Source organism: Mirounga leonina, unplaced genomic scaffold (genome assembly GCF_011800145.1).
Source record: "Mirounga leonina isolate KUSES-001 unplaced genomic scaffold, KU_Mleo_1.0 Mir_166, whole genome shotgun sequence".
In the NCBI taxonomy this organism is placed as follows: domain Eukaryota; kingdom Metazoa; phylum Chordata; class Mammalia; order Carnivora; family Phocidae; genus Mirounga; species Mirounga leonina.
In genome coordinates this window covers 605,447-631,524 of record NW_023270418.1, presented here as the reverse complement: position 1 = coordinate 631,524, position 26,078 = coordinate 605,447, and the positions used below count along the sequence as shown (strand labels likewise).

The 26,078-nt window shown below is 46.1% G+C and overlaps 1 protein-coding gene and 1 long non-coding RNA gene across 2 annotated transcripts in view; one reads left to right on the top strand and one right to left on the bottom strand.

Annotated features, from left to right (window-relative positions):
* Positions 1 to 26,078, bottom strand: part of LOC118015684 — a 34,000-nt gene that overhangs the window by 5,766 nt on the left and 2,156 nt on the right. Inside the window, exons 2-11 of the long non-coding RNA XR_004680681.1 lie at positions 17,297 to 17,744; positions 15,030 to 15,144; positions 14,559 to 14,690; positions 13,676 to 14,128; positions 11,583 to 11,982; positions 7,867 to 7,974; positions 2,856 to 2,916; positions 2,356 to 2,470; positions 1,515 to 1,686; positions 417 to 524 (exon numbers count right to left, since the gene is read on the bottom strand). This is a non-coding gene — a long non-coding RNA (uncharacterized LOC118015684). The remainder of the gene's footprint in view (positions 1 to 416; positions 525 to 1,514; positions 1,687 to 2,355; positions 2,471 to 2,855; positions 2,917 to 7,866; positions 7,975 to 11,582; positions 11,983 to 13,675; positions 14,129 to 14,558; positions 14,691 to 15,029; positions 15,145 to 17,296; positions 17,745 to 26,078) is intronic.
* On the top strand, positions 8,070 to 25,141 carry E2F8 (E2F transcription factor 8). Its single transcript, XM_035012437.1, has 13 exons — positions 8,070 to 8,227; positions 8,554 to 8,681; positions 10,917 to 11,195; positions 11,597 to 11,753; positions 13,455 to 13,769; positions 13,989 to 14,150; positions 16,186 to 16,323; positions 18,041 to 18,244; positions 18,551 to 18,638; positions 18,897 to 19,428; positions 23,459 to 23,591; positions 23,709 to 24,097; positions 24,393 to 25,141. Exons 2-13 carry the CDS (start codon positions 8,667 to 8,669, stop codon positions 24,573 to 24,575), a joined length of 2,595 nt encoding a protein of 864 aa, XP_034868328.1. The 5' UTR covers positions 8,070 to 8,227; positions 8,554 to 8,666; the 3' UTR covers positions 24,576 to 25,141.

Genomic DNA, 26,078 nt, shown 5'->3' with positions numbered 1-26,078 from the left:
GAGCCATACCTCGAGAGCAGCAAAAGGGCAAAGGGACCAATAAGCCATCCCAGTTCTTGGAGGGAGCGCTGTTATTTAGGCAACAAAAATTCAACGTGCCAAAGCAAACCGGTTCTATCAAATGGGCCCCTGGGGTTTGGAAACTACAGGCCTAAATCTTGGTCTCATCCATTTTCTGTCACTGCAGAGGTCTGCTCACAGCTGATGTCTGATTGCAGGCAAAACTGCCCTTCAGCCAAACTGCTGTGAAGTTTTCAAAAATACCCGGGACCCTCTGAGACAATCCTGTAAACGTCCGAAAAAAACAAAAAGACAGCAAGCTCTGAAGCAGTCTGTCAGTCTGTCTGTCTGCCAGACTTCAAAGCCTGTGCCTCCTCCAGGCTCCAAGGGAGTTCAGCGTCAGCATTGAGTCATACCATGTTGGAAGGTTCAAGGAAGCAAGTCTGCTCCCCCCATATCACAGGGGACACATGCAGCTCAGGAGTTGGGTGGCGTGTCTTCGATCACACAGCACGTGACGGTTCCTATGGTGGAAATCAATAAGCTAGCAAGATGTTGGATCCTATTAAAAAAACGATTTCCTTATAATCAAATAACAATGTTTTAAAACTTTTTTTTTTTTTTTTTTTTTTTTTACATTCATCACCTCAGTTGGTCCCACACCATCAATGAAGTCTTTATGGTCACTGACATTTCCAGCCCCTTTCACAGAAAAGGAATCTGAGTTTCAGAGAGGTCCATGGCTTGCCCTAGGTCACAGAACTAGCAGGTGCCACATACAGGGCTAGAGCCAGAGTCTTTGGGTTCTAAGCCAGCTGGCCAGTATTAACCAAATCCAATTCTATGTCCTGGGCTGTGCTTAGAGGAATTAAGATGTGGATGTGCTGGGAGAAGAGATACAGAACAGCAGAGAGCAGGGAGGCAATATGTACTAAAAGAGCCAACAAACTCGATGAGAAACCTTAAATGATGATGCACTTACTAATTCTACTAAGAGATAAAAGTATGTTATCGTAGAGGATTTTTTCTTGTTCAATGTATTTTTCTCAAGCATTTCTATAAATTCAGTCCAAAAAAAAACCTGAAGCAGACTAGTGGTTGTAGGTTTCCAAAGATCTGCCCCAACAGCTGAGCACTGACAGAGTAGCAGGGGATGGCGGGAGGTAGCAGAAGGGGGCAGAGAATGCAGACCCGGGTGGCCAGGAGGAATGATTTCCTGGCCAAATAGTCTGGCTCCTAGGAATCTTTTTCCCCAGAGGGATTACAACCAGAAAAAATAAAAACAAAAATGAATGTTTTCATTCGTTCAAATGTTTTGAATATTTTATTCATTTCAATGTTTTATTCATTCAGAAATGCCTGGATTATAATAATATACAGTAACTATCACTTAGTATTTACCCTAATGTGCGAACGTTGTGCTCAGTCCTTTACGTCCATTATCCCATCTTACCCCCACAGCAACCTGATTTCAGTGAGGAGAATGTGGGGCTCAGAGAGGTTAAGTAATTTACCTAAGGTCATACAGATGTCATGATGAGGTAGGTGATTCTGAACCAAGATCTCTTTCCCTCCAAAGGCCTGATTTGTATCCACATCCTATCCTCGTTCCAAGAAGATAATGGAGTAAAAGATGACTCTCCTGCTCCCTTCTCCAAACCCTGAGTTTCCCTCAGAGGCGGCCGTCTAGGATATGACACAGATAGGACATTTTCACAATGACATCAAGATAACAAATACCTCAAAATTTTGGTTAACCAATATCTTGCCCTTTTTTAATAAAAGTGTCATTTTGCATTATTCAAATAAGATTCTTATTTCAAAGACTGAATTTGGAACGAAGCTTAGCACTGATTAAAAAGCACATGTAAAACGATCCATTTTGTGGGCAGATTCTAATGCAATTACTGCAACCGATTTCCATACTGAAAAATACTGTGTTTTTATTGAGCATTTGCAGTTAAAGCTGAGAGGGGAGCTATCTACATCTTTTCAGAAGATCCCAAGTATTTTGCCAACAAAATGAATTATGTATGTCCTAGTCAATCTCTGTTTAGTATGATAAAGCAGCACAGTGAGCAGCTGAATTTTACCCAATGACATCTGGGTATCGTGGGATATATTAGGTCAGACCAGATCCTGGAAACCAGAAGTTTAAGGGGAATTCACAGGTGCCAAGGAGGGAGAAGATACCTGCTAGAGGAAGAAATGGGATGCTGGCAGGCCCGGTGACTGCCTGTAACCCTGTGGGGCAATGTCCCCCAGGCTGCCTTGGCTGATCAGGAACCTGCTCTGTCTTCCCGGCTCCCCACTCCAGGACACAACTGCGAGCCAGCCCAGCTTTAACTAACTCACTTAAGCTGACTTCACTGATCATTCCAGGAGACAGCAGGCCTCCTCCAGGGACTCTGAAGCAGCAGTCTGAAAGGCTCAGAAAAGCAAACAACTTCTCCAAATGAAGGCCATGTCCCTGGAAAAGAAAAAGAGAGAAAGAAGAGTGGTAAGTGAAAATTTGGCCTTGTTGCTCTGACCTGAGGGCAGCTACCGTACCCAGCAGTCCCTGGGCTCAGAGCAAGTGACCCATACATGTGGCCCAAAGGAGGAAAGAACAGAACGTGGGTTCCAAGGGAAGAAAAAGACCTACAGAAAACTAACTAAATAAGTAAGTACAATAGAGGAAGAACATAGAAAAAAGTCATATTTGCTAAATTGAGGGGTAGCAGAGAGGTCTCATATTTATAGGAGAAAAACAAGATAATAGTAATAATAATAGTAGTTAACACTTTGTGCCAGGCACTGTTCTACTGCTTGACTGTAAATTCCAAAAGTGCAAGGACTTTGCCTCTTTCACTCACCTGTATGTACAGAGCACCTCATTTAGGGCTTGGGAGCAGAGTAGGCGTTCAGGATATTATGCTTTAGTAAATGAATAGAGAAAACAGAGTCATGAGTATGGGAGGGGTTGGAAATACTATTTAGCTAAAGTAAAAAGAAAAAATTTAAAGGGTGGTAATTATGAGTTCATTTTCTCCAACACTGAGAACTAAGTAGGTGTCAGGCATTGAACTTGGCCCTGATGATAAAGAGGTTAAAAAACAAGGCATCCTCTGGGCTTGGTGAGATGGCACTCAAAACTAGGGCCTTATTCAATGAGCCAACATTTATCAAGCCCCTGCTATGGGCCAGGCACCCAGCTGGGCACTGGGGGGAGAGAGAGATAAGGAAGTCCCTTTCCCTGCCCTCCAGGAGCTCACAGTGGTATAGGCGGGCTGTCTGTAACAGAGATGAATGGACAAGGTTGTGATCAAGACAGGAGGTGAGGAATCTGCCTTCTGAAGGGGATCAGAACAGTTACCCTTTGTTACCAGACTTCAAACAAAGGGTAATAATTGCTGATCAAGGAGGTTATGGGATTCCTCCACTGACTGGGACTTTTTCATGTAAGAAATCCCACCCACCCACCCCCAGGAACCTGTATATATACACTTTTTGGTATATATATACATTTTTAATGTTCTAGAACCTGGAAAAAAATGGGTTCTTCCAATCTACAAATAAGCACTAAGACTACATGATCCTCAGCTCTGTGGCAATTTTAAGATCAGATGCTACAATAGGGGTGCCTGGGTGGCTCATTCGTTAGGCATCTGCCTTCGGCTCAGGTCATGATCCCAGGGTCCTGGGATCGAGCCCCACATCGGGCTCCCTGCTCCTCGGGAAGCCTGCTTCTCCCTCTCCCACTCCCCCTGCCTATGTTCCTGCTCTCGCTATCTCTCTCTCTGTAAATAAATAAATAAAATCTTAAAAAAAAAAAAGATCAGATGAGGACAGAACTCAGACTCCAATTCTATAAAAGGGTTCTCCGTATTTTGTGTTCAGTTATCCCCAAGGCATTTAAAAAATTTAGATGCGGTAATTGCTCGATATATGGCAGCAACTGTTGCTGCTGCAGCTGAGTCCAGGGCTGCAAATATCCATCCAGGGCTCATCCGCTGAATGAGGTTTCCCAAAGGAAGTCAAGGAGAGCTGACAGGGACTTCTTACCCAGCCGCCTGCCGGGGCCAGCAGGCTCCGACCAAATCTAGCTCCACGGTGGGCACAAGCCAGCTCCAGGCTGTCCCGCCTCCTGCGTCCCTTCTATCCACCTGCTTTAAACCCTGCCCAGATTGGACCCAGCACAATTCATCTGGAGACAAAGTAACTAACTAGTTAAAAGAATCCGGGAGGACCGAGATCTGGTCGGGAGCAGCTGCGAGCTAATCCAGCACACGGGGCTTTGTGCCATTTAAAGCCCTAGACGGCTCTTTTGCGGTGGCTATGCCAACTCATGCTGCCAAAAAAGCACAACCCCGCATTGCCCCACTGGGTCGAACTTGGGAGGTGGGGCGGCAAGACGAAAAAGGTCTAGGAGACGAGCTAGAGCACCTCCCTCTCTAGCCCTGGGCCCGCCTGGTTGGGGGCGGGGAGCTGCTCTTTCCACACCCCACCACCCTTGCGAGGCTCTGGTGATGATGACAAAACAGGATTCCCAAATCCTGAGCGTGTCCTTTGAATCTAGACACCTCAGGTGACACTCATCTTTCCCCCTTACTTCTTTCCCCCCTCTTTAGTGCTTAGTGTCTTACACAACACCTCACCCTCCACGTTGTGCAAACCATTAAGCGCAGAGTTGAAAAACTGGTCTAACTTCAGCGAGACACAGATTACACAACATGGTGAACGAAGGACCCAAAATGAACGAATGAATATTCCCTTGGATTTTATAGCTAGTGAACGCAAAACACGTTGGATGGGGAAGTAACAAAAAAGACTTCAAACCTGTCCCCTCCTCCTTCCTGCTCGGCTATGCAGTGAACAGTAAAGTTTCCCTTTATATTCGTGCTGAATTTCACATCAACACATGAGGCAGTGTCGAGTGGAAATACTTCAGCTTGCTTTTTCATTACCTTTACATAAAAGATCTGTTACGACTTTAAAACTCATTCATTTCACTCTTAGTAGAGCTACTTTTCATCAGTCAGTGACTTGGATTTTAATTTCACATGTTTCAGTAAGATACGACAGTTGGCATCCAAACAAGAATGGCTATATCCCACTTTTCCTATTATTTGGTTATGCTGGGGGTATGGGGAGGGGTAGATGCTTACAGACTGGTCTCAGGCGTCACCAACATTGTTTCCAGAGGAACTTCCAGAGGCAGTGAAATTGGATATATGAACTGGGAGCAGGTAGACCTGGATTCCAATTCTGACTCTGTAGTTAACTTGGCCATCACTTAACCCTTTTCGTACCTCAGTTTTCTTCTCTATAAAGTGGGACACAACTATCCTGTGAAGTAGGCGAGGCCAGCACCAGCACCTGAAGAACGCAGCTTTCAGTGGAAAGCCCTTAGGAGTAAACAGACTTGGCTTCCAACCCCAGTCCTGCCGCTTAGGGACCGTTACTGTAAAATGCGCTACTTCACTTTCCTGACCCATGGTGAACACCTGTGCTGAGTATTAAATGAGATGCCATCTGTGCATCACAGAGGTGGCTGCTCGCTGCACTGTTTGCCTTACAGGTCCTTGGCACTCAGACCCCTGGGGCATCAATGGCCATGTAGATCAGGTATGAACCGGTTAGTCACCGCCTCTGAACACAGGGAAGCGGGAGCACCCTATAAGCGCTGGGGATGGGGGGCAGGGAGGGCAACAATCTGAAACAGATAGTGGCTAAAGCGGAAACACCATCCGCCCCCCTTCTGCTGAGGAAAAGGGGTACCTGGGCTCAAGAACAAGCAGCTGCTTAGTGCTGTCGGTGGTGAGACCTCTGCCCAATGACCTTCGCTTTAGTTTAAATCTGAGACGTTCTGCACAGCACCCGAAAGGCGGGCTTTCAGGTAGAAGTGCCTGAAGTCGATGTGGCCCGTGCCCCGCGGCTGGCGGCGAGGGGAGGACAGGGGCACCACAGCCCCTGCGCACCCCAGGGTCGCAATTCGCGGGGAGAAAGAACCACCGTTCGCAACCCGGACCCCAGGCCCTACGGTCGGTCGCTGCGGCTCGGCGACCCCAGCCTCTAAATCACAACATCCCCGCCCTTATACTGCGTTCGGGAATATGGGAATGTCCCGCGCGGCAAGTCAGCCTTGGTGCTTCCCTGACACATGAGCGAGCCTGGGAGATCCTGGACGTGGGCCTTGCTGGAACTTAGAGACGCGAGACTACAAAAGAGGGGAAAGAGCTCAAACCAAACCGTCGGGAGATGCGCGCCCTGATCTAGGCGCGGTTGGGCAATACATGCCGGACCGCAACTCCAGCACGGGTCCCCAGAAAAGGGGAAACGCTTTAAGGCAGAGAACCGCGGGGCAAGCCAACACGGGCGCACACAATCCAGGCACCGGCAAGGCAGCTCTGTCTGCAAAACGAGGGCTTTGGACTAGAGCGTCTCCCAGTCCTGCTATTAATCTAGAACTCTACAGTATTCCATGCTGAAGCTGTCTGAGGCTCGGAAACCGGAAAAAGAGGGGAAAGCGAGGGAAGCCGGCGAGGGGGGGGAAAGGGAGGAGCGGGTGGAAGACCACGAGAGGGAAGACTGCGGACGCCCGGAACAGGCTTGGCGGGTTTTCAACCTTACTACACCTCCTCCCCACCTGAGTTCTCACAGCTCGGCCGAGACCCCACGCCCATCGAGTTTGGGCACCAGTTAGTCAAGCTTCTCCTTCTACACACCAGTTTCTAGAAGCCATGGGGCAGGTGGTGGGCAGCACAATAATGCATGCCAGAGATGGAAGGGGGAATGGTGCCGGCTGGGGTCCGGAGGGCAGGTGAGTAGATCTGGAGCTAGGCAGGGAGTGGGACGGCCGGACTGGGAATCGCAGAGCGCCCGCGTCTCAGCCCTCATGCCCCGGCAGGGCCAAACTTCATTCCCCAACTTTAGCAAGGGGAGGGGGTGTTCGGAAAAAAAAAAGGGGAAAAAAAAGTTGCTGAACTTTTCCCCCAACTCTGTCGTGGAGGCGGGACCGGAGGGCGGTGCCTACACCCTGATTCGCCGCCGGCTCTTGTCTGGAGGCTCCGATTGGCGCGCGGGGTCCGGGGCCGGGAAGAGCGGGCGTGGGGGAGGGGAGCGGCCCTCCCAGCCCGCGGGATCGGCTCGCGCCGGGAGCGGGTTAATTTCAAATCGGGGGCTTGACTGCTCCTGGACGGTCACGCTCCCTCTGCCCGCCCGCCGGCCCGCCAGTCCCGGTCCCGGCGTTTCCCTCCGCGGCACCCACCTCGGCGCTGCTTGAGGACCGACTGACGGCCCGACACGAGGGCTCCCGGACCTGAGCGGGGAAGGGGCGCCGAGGAGTCCCCGCTCAGCCCCCGCCGGCTCCAACCGTGAGGTGAACTGACAGGTCAGCGGGACGCAGAGGGATGCGGCGCCCAGCCGGCCCGGCACCGGGAGAGGGCTCGGGAGGGCAGCGGCAGAGACGGCCGTTTCCCGCCTCTCGCTCCGCCGGGGGCCGTGGAGGGAGGAGCTGAGCTCCCGCGCAGAGGGGAGGGGGCGAGCGAGGGGGAGGGGCGGGGATACCGTGGTTCCGGGCGCGGGTTTGCCCGCGCTCGAGCCCCGCGCAGCTAAGGGGCGGTGCCGGCCGCGGTCCGGCTTTCCGCGCCAAATTTTTAAATCGAAGGCGGAAGGTTCGGACCCGCCCCTGGCGCCGCCAGCCAATCGCAGGCCCGCGTCCAGCTCTCTGATTGGTTAGGAATCGTTGCCCTGGGAACCGCGAAGATGCTGTCCGGGAACTGCAGGGCTGGTGGCGCGCGGACTGGGCCCGGGGGGAGGGGTAGTTAGCCCGGCGAAGAGGGAAGTGCGCGGGGCGCGGAGCGGGTGGCGGCAGGGGGACTGTACCTGGTTGCTTTACTGAACAAATGCAGCCTCCTTGGTAAGATCCAAGATCGTGGCGTGAACTGGCCAACCGAACTGAGAGCACCCAGCGCTTTGCATCTTTAAGGATGTCTTTAAAAAAGGGGAAAGTCTTAATCATAAGGCGCTCTTTAAATACCCAGAGTACTTTTGGAGCTTAAGGACTGAATTTGGAAGTTTCCTATCAAGCTATTTCCCGAGACTTTACCGCTGACCCTGTGCACGTGTGTGTCAGGGGGAAAATTCAGGCATCTAGACGCAGATTTTGTCGAGATGCTTGGGGTCGTGTCTGCTCAGCCGGAACCAGGGCTGGGGCGCTGAGTCCCGAGCCCTGACCTGTGAACAGGTGGGTGCTTGTGCTTACTAAGGTCCATTTGGTGGGGTCCGGAGAATGGCGCGCCTTCTCTAAAGGTGGGAGAGGACTGTCACTGGAAGTTCTGTGGTTTCCTTTAAGTCTCATGACAGCAGATCGGTTTGCTGAAGGAATTTACTGGCGTTTGATGGAGTTCTCTGCCCAGGAGGACTATCTCTGGTCGGGAATAAAATGTAAATGTAATTTGTCATTTTTCGTTAGTCTTTGTTTAAGTGGCCTGTGGTGTCCATGAGGGAATATTCAACGGATCTCCTGGTTTTATTTTTCTTTAACTTTTTCTATTTCCTTTTCTTTTTAAGGAAAATAAACTTTTTAATAGAATTGATTGGACTACTTAAACCATCAGGGTGTTGGGAGAAACTCCAGATTTTTCATTTTTAAAGAAACTCTAAATGTATGAAAAATTTACAGAATGGAGAATGAAAAGGTACCTTTTTAATTTAGTATTCATCATCCCAGTTTTAAATGCAATATCATCCTGATTTAACCCCATAATTTTTCCATATCCAATATCTTATTAATGCCACATCCCTTTTTAGTTACCCTCTGTAAAAACCCAGAAGGAAGGGAAATTTAATTTTTAACGAGGTGAAGAGTTTGGCCAGAGGTAAAGTAATCCAGAGTTTTTAATGGTTTGATTCCAAATGGAAGTCTCAAAGAGATAAGCAGAGAGAAAAGGTAGTTTTAAGAATAATAAAATTTGTTAGCTGCATTATGATATTTCTCAGAATTCTTGAACAATTAGAATTCAGAGAGGGCATTTGACATGATTTGAGATCAGATTCCTTTTGAAGATAATTTTCTACCAAATCGGCAGCTTCTTAAACTTGGGGGCCACAACACTCAATTTGTGAGCTAGACATTTTGTAAAATAACAAAAGAATTTTCAGTAGGGGTGTCTTGACTGGTGTCCCACTACTGATAGGTTAAAAAAGGAAAAATGCAAAGTTCCTCGAAGGTTTAGATATCAGTCAAGTAAGAGAACTGCTATCTTTTCTGATAGTCTGAGGCAAAGGACAGCAGCCTTTAGAAAGATGCCATTCTTGGGTCCGCACCTCCCAGGTGCATTTGCTTAGGAGGGTCCCCCATTGTATCCATCACATTGATTTCCATGTAAGAACGCCATAGTTGGATTGAGGATATTCAGGTTCAAGGCCTGCACAACCTCTCTCAGCCAGGGTCTCCTCTTCTGCAGAATAGGACTACAGGATTTGATGAAAATTACAAATGGAAAAGCACTTGATAAATCCCAAGGAGTCGTAGACATGTTAAACAGTCCCATTAATCTTTGTTCCTAAAGTCACTGAGGAATTAGTGAGTCTCTGTGTTCTTTCACTTATTGCCATTCCAAACATTTTCTCTAAAATAGCCATAGGTAGTAAGAATGTGTGAAGTCCCCAGTGGCCAAAAGTAGAAGAAGAAACATAGTCTCATTCGTCTTATTTGTGCTGCTATTAATTTACCTTCATGTCTCAGTGGCAGTCCTGCCTCTGCCAGGAACTAGTTTTGTGACTTTGGATAACTAATTTTCTTTCTCTGGGCCCCATTTTTCCTTCTATAAAGTGAGAGAGTTAGGGGCGCCTGGATGGCTCAGTCAGTTAGGCATCTGCCTTCCGCTCAGGTCATGATCCAGGGGTCCTGGGATAGAGCCCTGTGTTGGACTCCCTGATCAGCAGGGAGCCTGCTTCTCCCTCTCCCTCTGCTCCTCCCTCCTGCTTGCGCTCTCTCCCTCTTTCTCTCTCAAATAAATAAAGTCTTAGAAAAAAAATAATAAAGTGAGAGGGGTAAATATTGAAAGAGAAGACTTTTCCTTTGCTCTTAGGCACTCTGGATTTTGCTCCCTACTAGGTTTTTGTTTTTGTTTTTTGTTTTTAAGATTTTATTTATTCATTTGAGACACAGAGATAGAGAGAGAGCATGAGCAGGGTGAGAGGGAGAGGGAGAAGCAGGCTCCCCGCTGAGCAGGGAGCCCAATGCAGGGCCCAATCCCAGGACCCCGGGATCATGACCTGAGCCAAAGACAGACACTCAACCATGTAAGCCACCCAGGCGCCCCTCCCTTCTAGGTTTTGCCTGTAGGTATGACCGTAGGCTAGCCCTCACCCTTGTCTCCTTGGCTTTCTGACTCTTCCACATCAATGGTGTTTGATTGAGCATTCCATGCATGCAGCCATTGGGCCAGGCAGACACACACAGAGGAATGGGACTTGGTTTCTGCCATATAGGCCTTATTGCAGTGTCATGTGTGCAAGTCACTCCTAGGAGTTTTGGATCACCTAAAATTATCAGTCCTATTAGGGGAAGCTGAGTGAAAGGTATATGAGAACTCTCCATACTACCTGCAACACTTCTCTACGTCAAAAATTATATCAAAAAGGTTTTAAAATTAGGCCTTCAAGGTTTTTTTTTTTAATTCTTGGAACATAAGAAGAAAAATTTAAGTCTGTGCTTTACTGCAAGATTAAAAATGGAAATTTAGCTAGTAAAAAGACAGTAAGTGTCAAGCGATCATTGGAAGAGTTACTAATTTAATCGACTCTCCAGCCTCATTAGGCATGTTTTCCTTAGCAATATTCTATTTATTGTACAATTTCTGAAATCGAAAGCTATCTGATAAATCCTGTTTAAAAGTGGATTTAATTGTTTACTTGTTTTAAACCAGGAAAATCTCTTTTTTGAGCCACATAAAAGAGGACTCATGAAAACACCTCTGAAGGAATCCATTGCAGCAAATATAGTGTTGACGGAGATCCAGCCTGACTTTGGCCCTTTGACCACACCCACCAAGCCCAAGGAAATCTCCCAGGGAGAACCGTGGACACCAACAGCCAACCTGAAAATGCTCATCAGTGCTGTGAGCCCCGAGATCCGAAACAGAGATCAGAAAAGGGGGTTGTTTGACAGCAGGAATGGATTACCTGAGGCCAAAGATTGTTTACATGTAGGTTTGCAAAAGACTGGGTGGAAACTGGTGGGCGCGTGCACCTCTGTGTGTGTGTGTGTGTGTGTGTGTGTGTGTGTGTGTGTAGGGAGTGGTAGCTGTTACAAAAGTGCCAGCAATATAAAGTATTGCCACCTACAGACTGTTACTAGCCTGCTTCTGAGCACAGGAAAGGTTTGGACTCCACCAAATACGGCAAGAGGAATTCTGAGCCTTTGACTTATTTTCAGTTCAAGCTTCCTTTTTAGGTCTGCCAAGCAGTTTTATACTGGCTCCCACCTTTTCCCCCCAAATTTTGCAGTTGTTGAAGCTAAGCATGTTAGCCCTCAAGTGCAGAGGGCCCTAATAAACCTGTCAAACTTTATTTCCGACTCAGACATTATTTACCTCTTCTTTTGTAGGAACACTTATCCGGAGACGAATATGAGAAATCCCAACCAAGTCGAAAAGAGAAAAGTTTAGGATTGCTGTGTCATAAGTTCTTAGCACGATATCCTAACTATCCCAACCCCGCTGTGAATAATGACATCTGTCTTGACGAAGTCGCCGAGGAACTGAGTAAGTATGCAGAGCGTTCACAGAGACAGTTAGTAATTAAAGTGATTCCGTGGACTTGCTCCCTCAGACCCACACTCATCTAGCCAGGGTGTGTAATGACATGGTAAATCTCTGAAGCCCTGTTAATTTAAGAATGAAGGCAGAGAGTTTCCAATTTCGGTGAGTCTTCAAACAGAAGGAAAAATGACAATGGAGATTTGCTTCTGATTGCATTTCAAAAGCTTGGAAGCTGTAAAGGAAGGCAACATTGTTTTAGGACTTGTTTCATAAACAGCTACAACTTTGAACTTCTGACTCGGTTCCCTCCTTGAAGAGCTGGGCTGAGCAACTAGGTATCTCCACAGTTTGCAATGGGGATGTGCTTCTGTGAGCCGAAGCCGGGCTTTAGCACTCCCTGCCACTCAATCGACATGTTTGTGTTTGGCAAAAGTTACTGTGTTCCTCCCGCCCCTTTACTCCTTTCTCCAGACCCTTGAATCTAGTGACAGCTAAAAAGGGGTCTGTGGCAAATTTGGGATACCTTTGGAGTCATGAAAATGTTATAATCTGAAACTGAAGAGAGGATGCAGGATATTTTAACGTAGAGCTATCACTTCTTCAAAGAAAGTTTTACTCTTCAAATGCATGTTTATAAATATCAACTTGATTTCACATTTTAAGAATACGCCATTCAGATTCATCTACTCACATATCCTTAATTATAGCTACGTAAGGTATACCTTTAATTCAGCGGGTAGCTGTTCACACCAGTATGTGCCAGGCAATGTTGTAAAAGCTTGGGATGACATCAATGAATGACAAGAATAAAATCTTCCCTCCTATGGAACCTACTTTCTAGTGGGGCCTAAGAGATAAGTATGCAAAGGACAGACAATAAGGGGAGATAATTATGGGTATTATACAAAGCACATAGTAAGCAAGTAATAATAATGTATGTTAGAAGGTAATACATGCTGTGGGAAAAATAAAAGGTAGAACAGGGTAAAGGGGAGCCAGGAGTGCTGGGAGTGTGCTTTGCGACGTTAAGTTAGGTAGTCAGGTCAGACCTTGAGAAGGTGACATCTAAGCAAGAACCTGACAGAATGGAGGTGGGGAGCAGTGAGGGCATCGGGAGCAGGGATTCCGGGCAGAAGGAATAGCCCACTACAGAGGCCTTAAGACAAGGGCGTATCTGGCAGGTTCCAGGAACAGCAAGAAATCTCAGTGCTTTGTGCCTGTCGTATGACGGCTCTGTGTGCGCATGTTTGTTCATGCGTGCGTGTGTGTTTGCATGTGCGCACATGCTTTGAAGAATAATATAAAAAAACAGGTTGTAATGTGTAGAATTTAGAGTACTGAAGACTTGTTTTTGCCACTTACTGGCTCTGTACCTTGGGGAGGCTACTTAGCCAGTGTGAGCTGCTGTTCCCTCATCCGTAAAGTGTGAAATAATAATACCTGCCTCACCAGTTTACGATAGACATTTCCTCCAGCTGTATGGCCCCTAGTAGTCCTCAATGAATGTTACCTCTCTAATTCGTATTCTTGGTATACCCTATGAGAGCAGAAACAGGTCTTCCTCATCTTCACATTCTTCGTTGAGTGTAACTGAGTTCTATCATCCACACCCACTGATCAATAGACCATGGAAGAAAAAGTTACTCCGTTCTATACACCTTACAAAATCTGATCCTGGTACCAACAATTGCTCATTCTTTGCAGACGTTGAGCGGCGACGCATTTACGATATTGTGAATGTCCTGGAGAGTTTACATATGGTGAGCCGCCTGGCCAAAAACAGGTACACTTGGCACGGACGACATAATCTCAACAAAACCCTTGGGACTCTGAAAAGCGTCGGGGAGGAGAACAAGTATGCCGAGCAGATCATGATGATCAAAAAGAAAGAATATGAACAAGAGTTTGACTTCAGTAAGACTTACAGTATAGAGGATCAGATCATCAAATCAAACACGGGCCAGAACGGACACCCAGACATGTGTTTCGTCGAACTTCCTGGAGTGGAATTTCGGGCAGGTGAGCGAAGGTCGGGAGAGCCGGGCCGCATAGCACTTCTCACTAGAGGCAAAGGTTCCTTCCAGAACACTGTTCTAACACTGCTGCTGCCTTTTAACGTGTTAAAAAGCTGCAGTTGTCAACTGTCTGATCAGGCTGTGGTATTTTTAGCCTTGTTACTTTAGAAGTCACTTGTCCCTTCATGAATTTTAATTCTCTAATCCTCATCCTTCTCCAAAGCTTCTGTAAACAGCCGCAAAGATAAGTCGTTAAGAGTGATGAGCCAGAAATTTGTGATGCTGTTTTTGGTGTCAACGCCTCAGATAGTCAGCCTAGAAATCGCTGCCAAGATTTTAATTGGGGAAGACCATGTGGAAGATCTGGATAGAAGCAAGTTTAAAAGTAAGTGTCATGACTGCCATGGACTTTTGGGCCTCTTCGTAAACCATAAAATCTTACTTATGAACGGATGGCCAAATACATTTGCTATCCTGACATCTTCTCTAATTATGCTTCTGTACCTTCACCTCCCCCCAGAAGCCAGGATTACACTGTTTTTCGCTAACTTGTAGGATTCAAAGATATGTATGTAACTACTCTTGTTTGTCTGGCGCTCGGGCTTATAAACAGTTCCTTAAAAGTTACCTCCTTGGACACTGTAACATTGTCCCCACTTTGCACATGTGGACTATGTGGTACCCGAAGTCTAAGTGAGCAGTAAATTGTAAAGTGGGTCCAGAACCCAGGTCTCTGCTCTCAGATGTAAGCGTATAAATAACTCTTCTAAAATCGTTCCTAGAAGTGACCTACCTGCAGCACCATTGGCTTGCTGTTTTTAAAGAATGGTTTCAGCCAGACCCACTCAAAGTAGGAAGGGGGCCTGGACTGGGTTCCTGATGCGGAGATCTGCCCGCGCCTCAGGGACCGGCTTTGCAGGAGCCTCTAGGAAGAGAAGCATGTGGAAAGAAGGACTCAGCAGATGGGAGGGGGCTGCTGTGCGCCCACCTCTCCCGGGGCCACGTCCAGGCAGGGCACGAGGCTAGCCTGACCAGGGGACCCGCTGTGGGGAGTGCCCGGGAGCTCAGACTCCTTCCCCATCCCTGTAAAGCTGCGCTAGTTCCTTGAAAGTATATTCCAACATCCCCAGCTTGATAGTGACTCTATAAAGATAAAAGTAAGTCAAGGGTAAAGGCAATAATACCAGCAATTGGCTTGGGAGATGTGCAATTTCAGAAAACAGTCCCGGGACTACTGACAGGCTGCCTGATTTTTCTGACTCACCAGGCAGTTTTCAGCTCTCCATTTCACTGGTTAGTCACAGCGTCAGAAACCATTCCAGGAACTGCAAATGGGTCATTTGCTGAATCCCCAGGGAATTCAGAACCCTCTGGCCTGGCTGTGAAGAAGGAGCCCAATTTATGATTTTGTACTATCAAGCTGGAAGTAGAGACAGACCTCTTGTAACAAAACTTTTTAAGATATGTAAGATTTGTAGAATTCACAAATCTCTGCTTTGCATATAACTTTAAGGACAGTATAAAAATTTACAAATTTTGATGGGGTAGAGAATCTTCCATGCTTATGAGCTAAGTAAATCTCATTGTTATAAACTATCACAGGCAGGAAAGCAGTACACTTTCTATCGGTGCTTTATTTGTTCATAAAACTCTTATGAATCCTCATTAGAAGATGCCCAGCAATGGGAACTTTTTATTAAAAAATCTGTAACGTAGGGCCTCCTGGGTGGCTCAGTCATTGGGCGTCTGCCTTTGGCTCGGGTCGTGATCCCGGGGTCCTGGGATCGAGCCCCGCATCGGGCTCCTTGCTCAGTGAGAAGCCTGCTTCTCCTTCTCCCACTCCCCCTGCTTGTATTCCCTCTCTCGCTGTGTCTCTCTCTGTCAAATAAATAAATAAAATCTTAAAAAAAAAAAAATCTGTAACGTAGTTCCCAATAGGGTGATCTCATGAAGTCTTTTTTCCTTTTTCAACCGTTGTCATTTCAAAATTCAGTACCCGCAGCAACTGAAGTCTTTTCAATATTTAAAACTATTTTTTGTTTGAATTAAAGCAGTCTCACCAGAATAACTTAAAAGAGTCACATTTTCCTCTGTCTGAGGTTGATGGCTGGGATAGCTCTCTGAATATACATGAAGTCTTTTTTTTTTAAAAGATTTTATTTATTCATTTGAGACACAGAGATAGAGAGAGAGCATGAGCAGGGGGAGAGGCAGAGGCAGAGGGAGAAGCAGGTTCCCTGCTTAGCCAGGAGCCCGATGTGCGGCTCGATCCCAGGACCCTGGGATCATGACCCGAGCCAAAGGCAGACACTTAACCATCTGAGCCACCCAGGTGCCCCTATACATAAAGTCTTTATGAAGCAAAGTCCTTTGATCTTTCATTATTCCACTAAGTGGTATATATACCTTTTATTTTCCAGCAAAAATTAGGAGGTTGTATGATATAGCTAATGTTCTGAGTAGCCTGAATCTTATCAAGAAAGTTCATGTTACAGAAGAAAGAGGCCGAAAACCAGCTTTTAAATGGACAGGCCCAGAAATCAGTCCAAGTCCCTGTGGTATGTATTTGCTTCCCTTCATTCCTTGCTTCGTTGTTGTGAATTAATGCGCATTGAGAGATATTCTCTCTTCCCCTCCCTGCCTACACTCCCACATGGAAAGGATGTCTATAAGTTGTTGGAAAGACAAAGATGACTGCCAATACAGAAAGTTTGGCAATGGGTTCCATCAGCAACCCACAGTCCAAAACACCTCCTACCCTGTACCCAAGAAGCAGAATCTGTGTGAAAGGCCCTAACAGCCTACACACACTGAGAATATGAAATGAATTCATTCCAGTATTAATATTCTAGTCTCCATCTCACCTCTGGTGTTCTGACATTTTATATTCCACCAAAGATCCCATGCCGAAATGTTTAAAGTGGCAAGAACACGGGCCATGGCGGCAGAGGGAAACTTAGCCACTTATTAGTTGTGTGGCCTTGAGCAAGTTTTATCTCCAAGGCTGTTTCCTCACCGGCAAAATGGGAAGAACAGTGGTGCCTTTGCAAGGTTATTGCGATTTTGAATATACATTGACTCTTGAACAACGCAGCATTTAGGAGTGCAGTCGAAAATCTGCATATGACTTTTGACTCCCCCAAAACTTAACTACTAATAGCCTATTGTTGACCAGAAGACTTAACAATAACATAAAGTCACTTAGCAAATACTTTGTATGTTATATGTATCATATACTATATTCTTACAATGAAGTAAGGTAGAAAAAAAATGTGACTAAGAAAATCATAAGGAAAAGAAAACACATTTACAGTACTACACTGTAAAAAATCCATGTATATGTGGACTCGTTGCAGTTCGAGCGTCCACTGTAATCTCAAGAGAGAGGTCCCTTGGTGCAGGGATTCTGAGTGTAGGCTCAGGGGCCAGACTGATGGGTTCATATCCCAGCCCACTTTCTACTAGCTTAGAGACCGAGATCAGTGGGTTAATGTCTCAGAGATGGGGATGCATTTCCAAAGAAGTACCTACCTGGTGGAGTTGTTGAGAATGTCTTACTCCATTCAGGCTGCTATAACCGAATACCATAGAGTAGGTGGCTTATAAACAACAGAAATTTATTTCTCACAGTTCTGGAGGCTGGAAAGTCCAAGGTCATGGCACCAACAGATTCATTGTCTTGCCAGAGCCTGCTTTCTAGATGACCGTCATTTTGTCATAACCTCACATGGTAGAAGGGACTAGAGAGCACTGTGGGGCCTCTTTCATAAGAGCCCTGATCCTATTCAAGAGGGCTCCACCGTCATGACCTAAGCACCTCCCAAAGGCCCCATCTCCTAACACCATCACATCAGGGGGGTTGGGATTTCAACCTGTGAACTTGAGGGGCCCAAATATTTAGTCCATCGCTGTGAGAGTTGCCATATTTCATTGGGTTAGGACTCCACCGATTAGAAGATGCCCAATTTTGTGTCTGTATCTGTAAGAAAGAGAAACACTAATGATTACACTCCAGCACATCACTGGTTGGTTGTAAGACGCAGTGGGTTTCAGAGATGTTAACGTGTGAAATCTTACCTCCGAATTCAGTTAAAATAAGATTAACAAGGTTTTGTACCAAAAGCCCTTCAGACAGTGTCTGTCCCAGGGTCGGTGCTCTGTAACTGTTGATGCTTTCATTCCTAAAATCTATCTCAGACTACACTTAGGCTTCAGCTCCCATAAGAAAGTAGAGATTCTGGCCAGATTCTGACCCCCCGCCCTTCTCTCTTTCAGGCCTTGGCCCTGTTCTTCCTCTCCTCCCCTCCGATCTGGAAGAAAAGCGTCCTTCGAAAGACAACTGTGCCAAAAACCTCTTTTCCACGCGTGGGAAACCAAACTTCACTCGACACCCATCTCTTATCAAACTGGTAAAGAGTATAGAAAGCGACCGGAGGAAGATAAATTCTGCCCCCAGCAGCCCCATCAAGACCAACAAAGGTATGTTTTCAGTCGCATCGGGCTCTGCTCAGAATTCCTTTTCTATCTGATTCTTTAGCTTACTTGATCCCTATGGTACTTGTTAGAGAACTGTTTCAATACCCTTATACCCGGACCTACTTGAAGCCTAACCCATGTATGAATGAAAGGATAAAAAGTAAGTGGTGGGCTTTATCGTTTCATTGCTGTGTGATTTGGGGGGTGAGGTGCATGTGTTCTGTTCCTTTGACTTCAGTCATGTTTCATCTGTGTGAGCATTTATTCTTTTGCTTTGACCAACACCCCCCCACCTTTCTGTTTTACCAGCTGAGAGTTCTCAGAATTCGGCACCCTTCCCAAGTAAAATGGCTCAGCTCGCAGCTATTTGCAAAATGCAGTTAGAAGAGCAATCAAGGTAGGTTAGCAATACTTTTTGGTGGCAGGATGAATTACTTTTACATTGCATCATTAGGATTACTTATTTTATGTAAGAATATGCGCTAGCCTTGGAAACCGGCGAGATAATCTTTTCTATAACTCTTAGGCAGTCATTACAGACACTATCTGCTAGTTTCATAAACGCATGGCTTCCATTCGGGCCAGTCTAAAGTGGGAGAACATTTTAGAGAAAATGCATTTCCACTGTGTCATGTTTTGAAATCTTGTCTCTTAGTGAACCCAGAAAGAAAGTGAAGGTACAGCCAGCAAGATCTGGGCAGTGCAAACCCATGGCCCCTCTGGACACCCCAGCAAATGCTGAGCTGGACCTGACGGCACCGTCCCTCATCCAGCCCCTGGGGGTGGTCCCCCTCCTCCCCAGCCCGCTGTCACCCGCAGTGCCAGTGATCCTACCTCAGGCCCCTTCGGGCCCATCGTATGCCATCTACCTGCAGCCTGCCCAAGCCCAGACCGTGACACCACCCCAAGGCCTGAGCCCCACAGTCTGCCCCACCCCCTCTTGTAAAGCTACAAGATCAAAAGACGCCGCAGATGCCACCACCGAGAAGGCCACCAGTGATGCCACCAAGTCCAGTGCCTGCGCCAGGCCCGGAAGCTTGCTGCCAGTGCCCGAGAGACCAGGTGCCAAGAACCGAGACAAGGAGCCTGCTGGAGAAAGAGGCTCAAAGAGGGCAAGCCTGCTCGAGGACAGTGGTTCCAAAAAGAAATTTAAAGAGGACCTAAAAGGACTTGAAAATGTCTCCGCAGTAAGTAGAGCCTTGAACTGTGTAAAGCTTTGGGAACTCTGCAGCTGATCAGAGGAGAAGGCAGTAGCTCTGAAATTAACCAGAGCAAAGGGCAGTTTCTCAGAAGACAAGGAACTGTTCCTTAGCATCCCATAATCCAAACAAAGCCCCAGACAGCTAATCCCCTGACTGGGATGACGGCAGGGATATATTTAACCTTTGGATGAAGGGATTATTTGCTCTCTTTTTAAAGCACCACAGGTGGTTGTCCTTAAGTCCATTTCTCTGTCACATACTGGAATGCAAACACCTGTCATGAAAGTCTTAAATAATTTACAAGCAGACGTAACCTCAAATGAATGGATGGATGTATAGGGTTCCTGTGACTCCTGCTTTCTGAGTCACTACCTGATGTTTGTTTGAGGTCATGTACCTGGCATCTGTTGCCTGGATGAGAAATTGCTCCCTCTGTTTTTACTTTCCACCTAAAATTTAACCCCAAATTTCTGTTCTGTGTACTAGAAAAGTCAAGCTTATCTTGGCAGACTGTAGGTATATTTGGTGCATTGGCTTCTAGGGATTTTGATGTTCCAGATCATTTTTTTCCTAGGTGGAGTTAAGTTTAGGAAGGAATTTATTAGATGCCTACCAGAAGTATTAGGCACTTTTATATACGTTATCTCATTTTTCTCCCTTGGGACAATTATATATGGAGGACATTATCACCAAATAAACCACCACTAAACGTGGAGGCAGATGTTAACCTCTCATTTTGTCCCAGCTCTTAACTCAAGCTATTTTATTTCTCTGCATCTTGTTTTTCCACCTCTATCAAGAATTTATTCCCCCAGTTTTTTCTGATCATCTCCTGGGTTGTAAAGCACTGTACTCTGGATCAAATCAAACCCAGCACCTGCCTTTGGTCACTGTTGCTTTTGAGTTCTTGCCCCAGGGCCCCGTTACAGGTTTTGTGAGGTTAAGTGCATTTATTACATGAGGGGCTTGTGATCCTTTTAAGGCACCGTATAAGCTGAAGGGTATTATCTGTAACTGTTGTTATTAAAGAGGCCTTAGAGTTTGTCAAATCTTCCCTGAGGATGGCTTCATGGTAACCATTCGAAACATCTATTATCTTAGCATAGTATCATTTTGCATTTAATATACATGCTAAGGGGGAAATCACCAGGCTTTGGCTTGACTCAATTTTCTGGGAGGTCCATAATCTCTTCGGGCCAATGGATATGATTTAATAATGGTCTCCTGTTGCTCACTTAGTCATTCAGGATTAGGATTTTCAGTGGATAGATTTTCCACATCCCTCTGCTTCTTTTCTCGTCTCTCTGACTTCATTTTGACCATTTCTTTTTAGCATGGACTGAGCTGAACAAAGAAAATGAGAGATTCATGTGTCAATTCATTCATCAAACATTACTGAGAATCGACACTTCCATGGGGGGAGAAAAGGCAGTGTACAAATAAACACAAATACCTCAGGTAGTGAAGAATAAGAAGTAGTAAAAATAAAACAGCCTGATGGAACAGGAAGGAAGGGGTAAGAGGGCTAATGTAGGACTGACTAGATGAGAAACGTGCAAGCTGAAACATACCAAATTCATTCATCCTGCTAATTAATAGTTCTAATATAAAAAGACAAAAAGGAATTGGCATTATAGGTTAAAAGATTTCGTAAAGAATGTAGTTTGTAGAAAATGGAAAAATAATTATTAGAGTACTATAGGTTTTGCTGAAGATTTGAAAGAATTAAACCAGCAACCAGAATAACTTGTACTATGAGAGAGTATGATTAATGGTTAGCAAAGAACAGCTCTTTGTAAAATGCCTAAATCCACCCATTAAAAGTTTCTGTTCCTGTAGCTTTCAAGGAACCCAACCAGTAAAGTTATGGAAACAGTACCAAACCTTTAAGAAACAAAATTAATAAATAAATAACCGTGTCGTAGAACAGTGTGAGCATTGCGGATTCTGAATTCACTGGTTCCCAAGGAAAAGATGGGACCTATTAACAGCTAACTCAAAGCGTAGACTATTGTTTGGACAATGGCGAGAAGAAAGATCTGGAGGAAGATAAAAGGAGGGCCCCCAGGTTACAAGAGCTGCTTTTAGCTTTTGCCAGGCCTGCTCGTGGTAAAGAGGAAATGGACTTTTCAGACAGTTCAGCCACCCAGGCAGGCTCTGTTTGGTGAAATGCAGAGACCAAGCAGGCTTGGTGGGGGATACACACAACACAACACTGGCCATTTCTGTCGCAAATATAACTTTATTGCCTAAAGCTTTTGCTCCATGACATTTGGGTCTGCGATATGAATTAATCAGTTCTCTTTTTTATCTATAGTTTTTGAACTCTGGTGCCCTGCCCTTTAGTTTGTATGTTATTAAGAGCATTTCCTCGGTATCACTGGAACCTAAAGTACTAAGGGAAAAAAAAAAAGCATAGTTGTATAATTACTTAGTTCTCAATGAGGGGTCAACAAACTTTTTTTGGAAAGGGCCAGATAGTAAATATTTTTGGCTTTGCAGGCCATATGGTCTCTGTGCTAACTATTCAACCCTGTCATTGTAAAAATACAAGAAAGCAGCTATAGACAGAACATAAATGAATGGGCATGGCTGTGTTCCAATACAATTTCATTCACACAACTAGCCCGGAGGTCACATTTTGGCCTGTGATTTTGGCAACCCCCTTCTCTAAATCACCATTTCTTAATATGTTTCCCTTGAATACCAATACTACCAAAAATTTAGCGGCCAAATCACCCAGGAAATGCTACATGCTGGGTGCCCCCTGGAAATTTACAATGCGTGCCATCATCAAAGCCCCTCAGGAATTCTCTAATAAAGACCCCATTTTCCTTCGTTCAGTTCAGCATTCCTGAGACCTGTTCGACCGTGATTCAAGTAGGGCCAACTTGCATCCCATGGAACCAGGGTTCCTCAGAATACTCTAGGAAATGACCATCCTACATGATTCAAAAACAATCCTATGGGGCGCCTGGGTGGCTCAGTCAGTTGAGCGTCTGCCTTCGGCTCGGGTCATGATCTCAGGATCCTGGGATCGAGCCCCACATCAGGCTCCCTGCTCGGCGGGAAGCCTGCTTCTCCCTCTCCCACTCCCCCTGCTTGTGTTCCCTCTCTAGCTATCTCTCTCTCTGTCAAATAAATAAATAAAATCTTTTTAAAAAAAATTAATTAAATCTTTAAGAAAAAAATCAGGGGTGCCTGGGTGGCTCAGTCGTTAAGCGTCTGCCTTCAGCTCAGGTCATGGTCCCAGGGTCCTGGGATAGAGCCCTGCATCGGGCTCCCTGCTCGGCGGGAAGCCTGCTTCTCCCTCTCCCACTCCCCCTGCTTGTATCCCCTCTCTCGCTGTCTGTCAAAAAATAAATAAAATCTTAAAAAAAAAAAAAGAACAATCCTATAATAATTCGGCAGTGCCATGATGGTGCCCAACTGCATTAAACGTGATTCTGATGGCACCACATCATACCAAAAAGTCTGCTGGTGGGACTTAAGATGTCAGTGTGTGGGGGGGTGCTGGGCAAATTCTACCCTTAAGCAGGCTCACTGCTAGCTTTAGAACACTTCCTAAGACCACAGACAGCATTTAAGAAACCTATGGCTTATGATAGTCAGGACAAATGTTGGACTAGGAGGGAGGGATATTGTCTTCTGCTAGCCAGAGAGCTGGCCCACCTGTAGCCCATACTGTTGGATGCTTTGGTCTTATAAGACAAACCGCCACTCGGGGCGCCTGGATGGCTCAGTCGTTGGGCTTCTGCCTTCGGCTCAGGTCATGATCCCAGGATCCTGGGATCGAGCCCCACATCTGGCTCCCTTCTTGGTGGGAAGCCTGCATCTCCCTCTCCCACTCCCCCTGCTTGTGTTCCCTCTCTCGCTAGCTCTCTCTCTGTCAAATAAAGAAATAAAATCTTAACAAAAAAAAGACAAACCACCGCTAAGGGATATGAGTCCTGGCACATGTGCATTGTCCTTCCATATTTGTGTGTAAAATAAATCCTTCCTCCTTGTTTTCTAGACCCTGTTCCCATCAGGATACCTAATCCCTCTCACCCAGTGCTCATCCCTGGGGACAGAGTCCATTCTGTCTAGTAAAGAAAACTCAAGTACGCTTTCCCCAAACCACAGGATCTACAGCTCCCCAATCACAGGTGCGTGTACGTAAAACACTATTCAGATGAGTGTCAGGCTCAAGTTCATGTAAGCCTTATAAGCTTCTCAGACAAATGCCTGTGCTTTTAAGATATCTTCCCCCCTTTTCTTTCCAGGTGTTATTCCAGTGACATCATCCGAACTCACTGCTGTTAATTTTCCCTCTTTCCATGTAACACCTTTGAAGCTAATGGTCTCACCAACTTCCGTGGCAGGCGTCCCTGTCGGGAACAGCCCGGCTCTCACTTCGAGCCACCCCGTTCCCGTCCAGAACCCAAGCTCAGCCATTGTAAACTTCACCCTGCAGCACTTGGGACTCCTCTCCCCCAGTGTGCAGGTGTCCGCCAGCCCGGGAGCTGTTCCCGTGTCTCCAAGAATAGAGGCTGTTAGTGTCGTACCAGACAATGCAGGCACTCAGCAAGGACGGGCCACCAGGTACGACTCTCCAGGCCCTGGACAGAACCAACCGAATGGACAATCAGTTGCTTTGACGGGGACACAACAGGTGAGAGCATTTCCAGTTAATGGATTTTTTTTCCCCTTGGGTTATTAAGGCCCAGATATCAGTATCATGGAAGACTTGCTTTTGCTTCTCTTCCCTGGAGAGGGAAAGGATGGGAGGAGGAGGAGACTGAAGGCCTCGCTGCCTTCCAAACCCAGGATGAGTACCCAAGGAGTCCACAGTCCTCCCGGCCCATTGCAGAATATGCCAGGCACACAGCAGGAGCCCTCGAGGCTAGTAGGCCATACCTATCTGTGTGGATTTGACGTCTTTTTCTTATTCCTCTCTTTCCAATCAGCCTGTTCCCGTGACACCCAAAGGGTCTCAGTCAGTGGCCGAAAGTTTCTTCCGGACCCCAGGTGGACCAGTGAAGCCGACAGGCCCATCCCACGTGGATTTCGATGGTGCTAATAAAACCTCCGTAGGAACTCTCTTTGTCCCACAGCGAAAACTGGAAGTCTCAACGGAGGATGTCCGTTAATTGACATACTGGGCTTCATTTACTTTTCTAAAGAGTTGTTTAATAGAGAAGATGTGATCAGACTGGTTTGGAGAATACATTCTCTGAAAATACTGTAAATATGTTGGGAGTTTACTTAATTTCAAAGCAGACACTTGTTTTCCTACACACACACATACATGCACACACACACAAACACATATATTTGTACTAAGCTAATTTCAGCCATCGGTCCTACCAGGTAAAAGCAAAATGTTGAACTAAGGTGTATTAACTTCTGGAGGAAAGGGTTCATTGTCTCACTGTGCCTATAATTATGCAATGTAAGCGTATTAAAGTTGACTTCCTTTTGAGTGACTCTGTGACATGCGCAATGCAGCATTCTTGTCACCTTTGCACAATGAAAACGCTGTGATGTATAATGTATTTTTAAATGAGAGGGCTATAGCTATATTTTTTGTAATTCCTTTAATCTGTTCTTGTTGCCATGTGTCCTTTTGTAAAGTTTGCAGCAATCCTCAATCAAGTCTATGGAAAAATTATTTATAAAGCGTATTTTTAATCATAAGTTGTTCAAATTAAAACTTTTCTAAAATGTATTTCACATTTTCATTTGGCCGGTTCGGGCACTGCTGGGAGAAAATGAAAGCCTCACTAGCTGGGGAGGCAGATCCTTGGTAAGGACGGTACCTCCTGAGTTCCCGTAGATGCGCCACGTTTATAAAATGTTCCTACATTCCTTCCCACTTTTGATCCTCGCTGTGGCTCTACTTTTCAGCGGTTAAAATGGCTTTGGAGAGGCTGTTGCTGGGCCACGGACTCCCAGCTGAGTCTCCTGCACTTTCCATCATGCCTGGGGAGATTAGAAATGAAAGAGAGGAGCAGGGGCACTTCCTATGCGGGCCTGACCCGACCCGCATCCAGCCTGTCTCCTGCCGTCTACAGAGGAGGGGCTGCAGTTCAGTCCTCCCACCACACTTTCCAAACAGCCAGGCTTCGGGGATAGGAAAGCAGCAGTAGGGATTCTAATTTACTCAAGGAACTACCACAGTAAGCCCCCATGAGCCCCAAGAGAAGGAACGAGCTACAAGGGGTTAAGCGTGCATCTCCTTGACTCGTTATGGGAACTGCACCTTCACAATTGACACAGGCCTTCACTGGTCAGGGTCTTAAAGGATCATCACGCTATTTCCTATATATTTACAATATGCTAGCTACTGTGCTATACATTTTAAAGGCATTATCTCCACAAGCTAAAACTGAGGTCACCGAGGCTGACAGGGATTAAAGCAGTAAGTCCAGAATCACACTGCTAGAATATAGAATGACTCAGGTGTCCTGGTCCTTATCTGTCACCCATCTGCTAACACACGCCCACCTAGCTGCTGTAGCAGGAACCAAGCACACTCGGGGTAATCTAAGATCATCCCTTTCAAATATACATGTTTTGTTTGCACAACCAAGTACAGCTAAGAGCAGATTTTCACGCTGACCTAGAGACTCCCCTTCACCCTAGAGAACCAA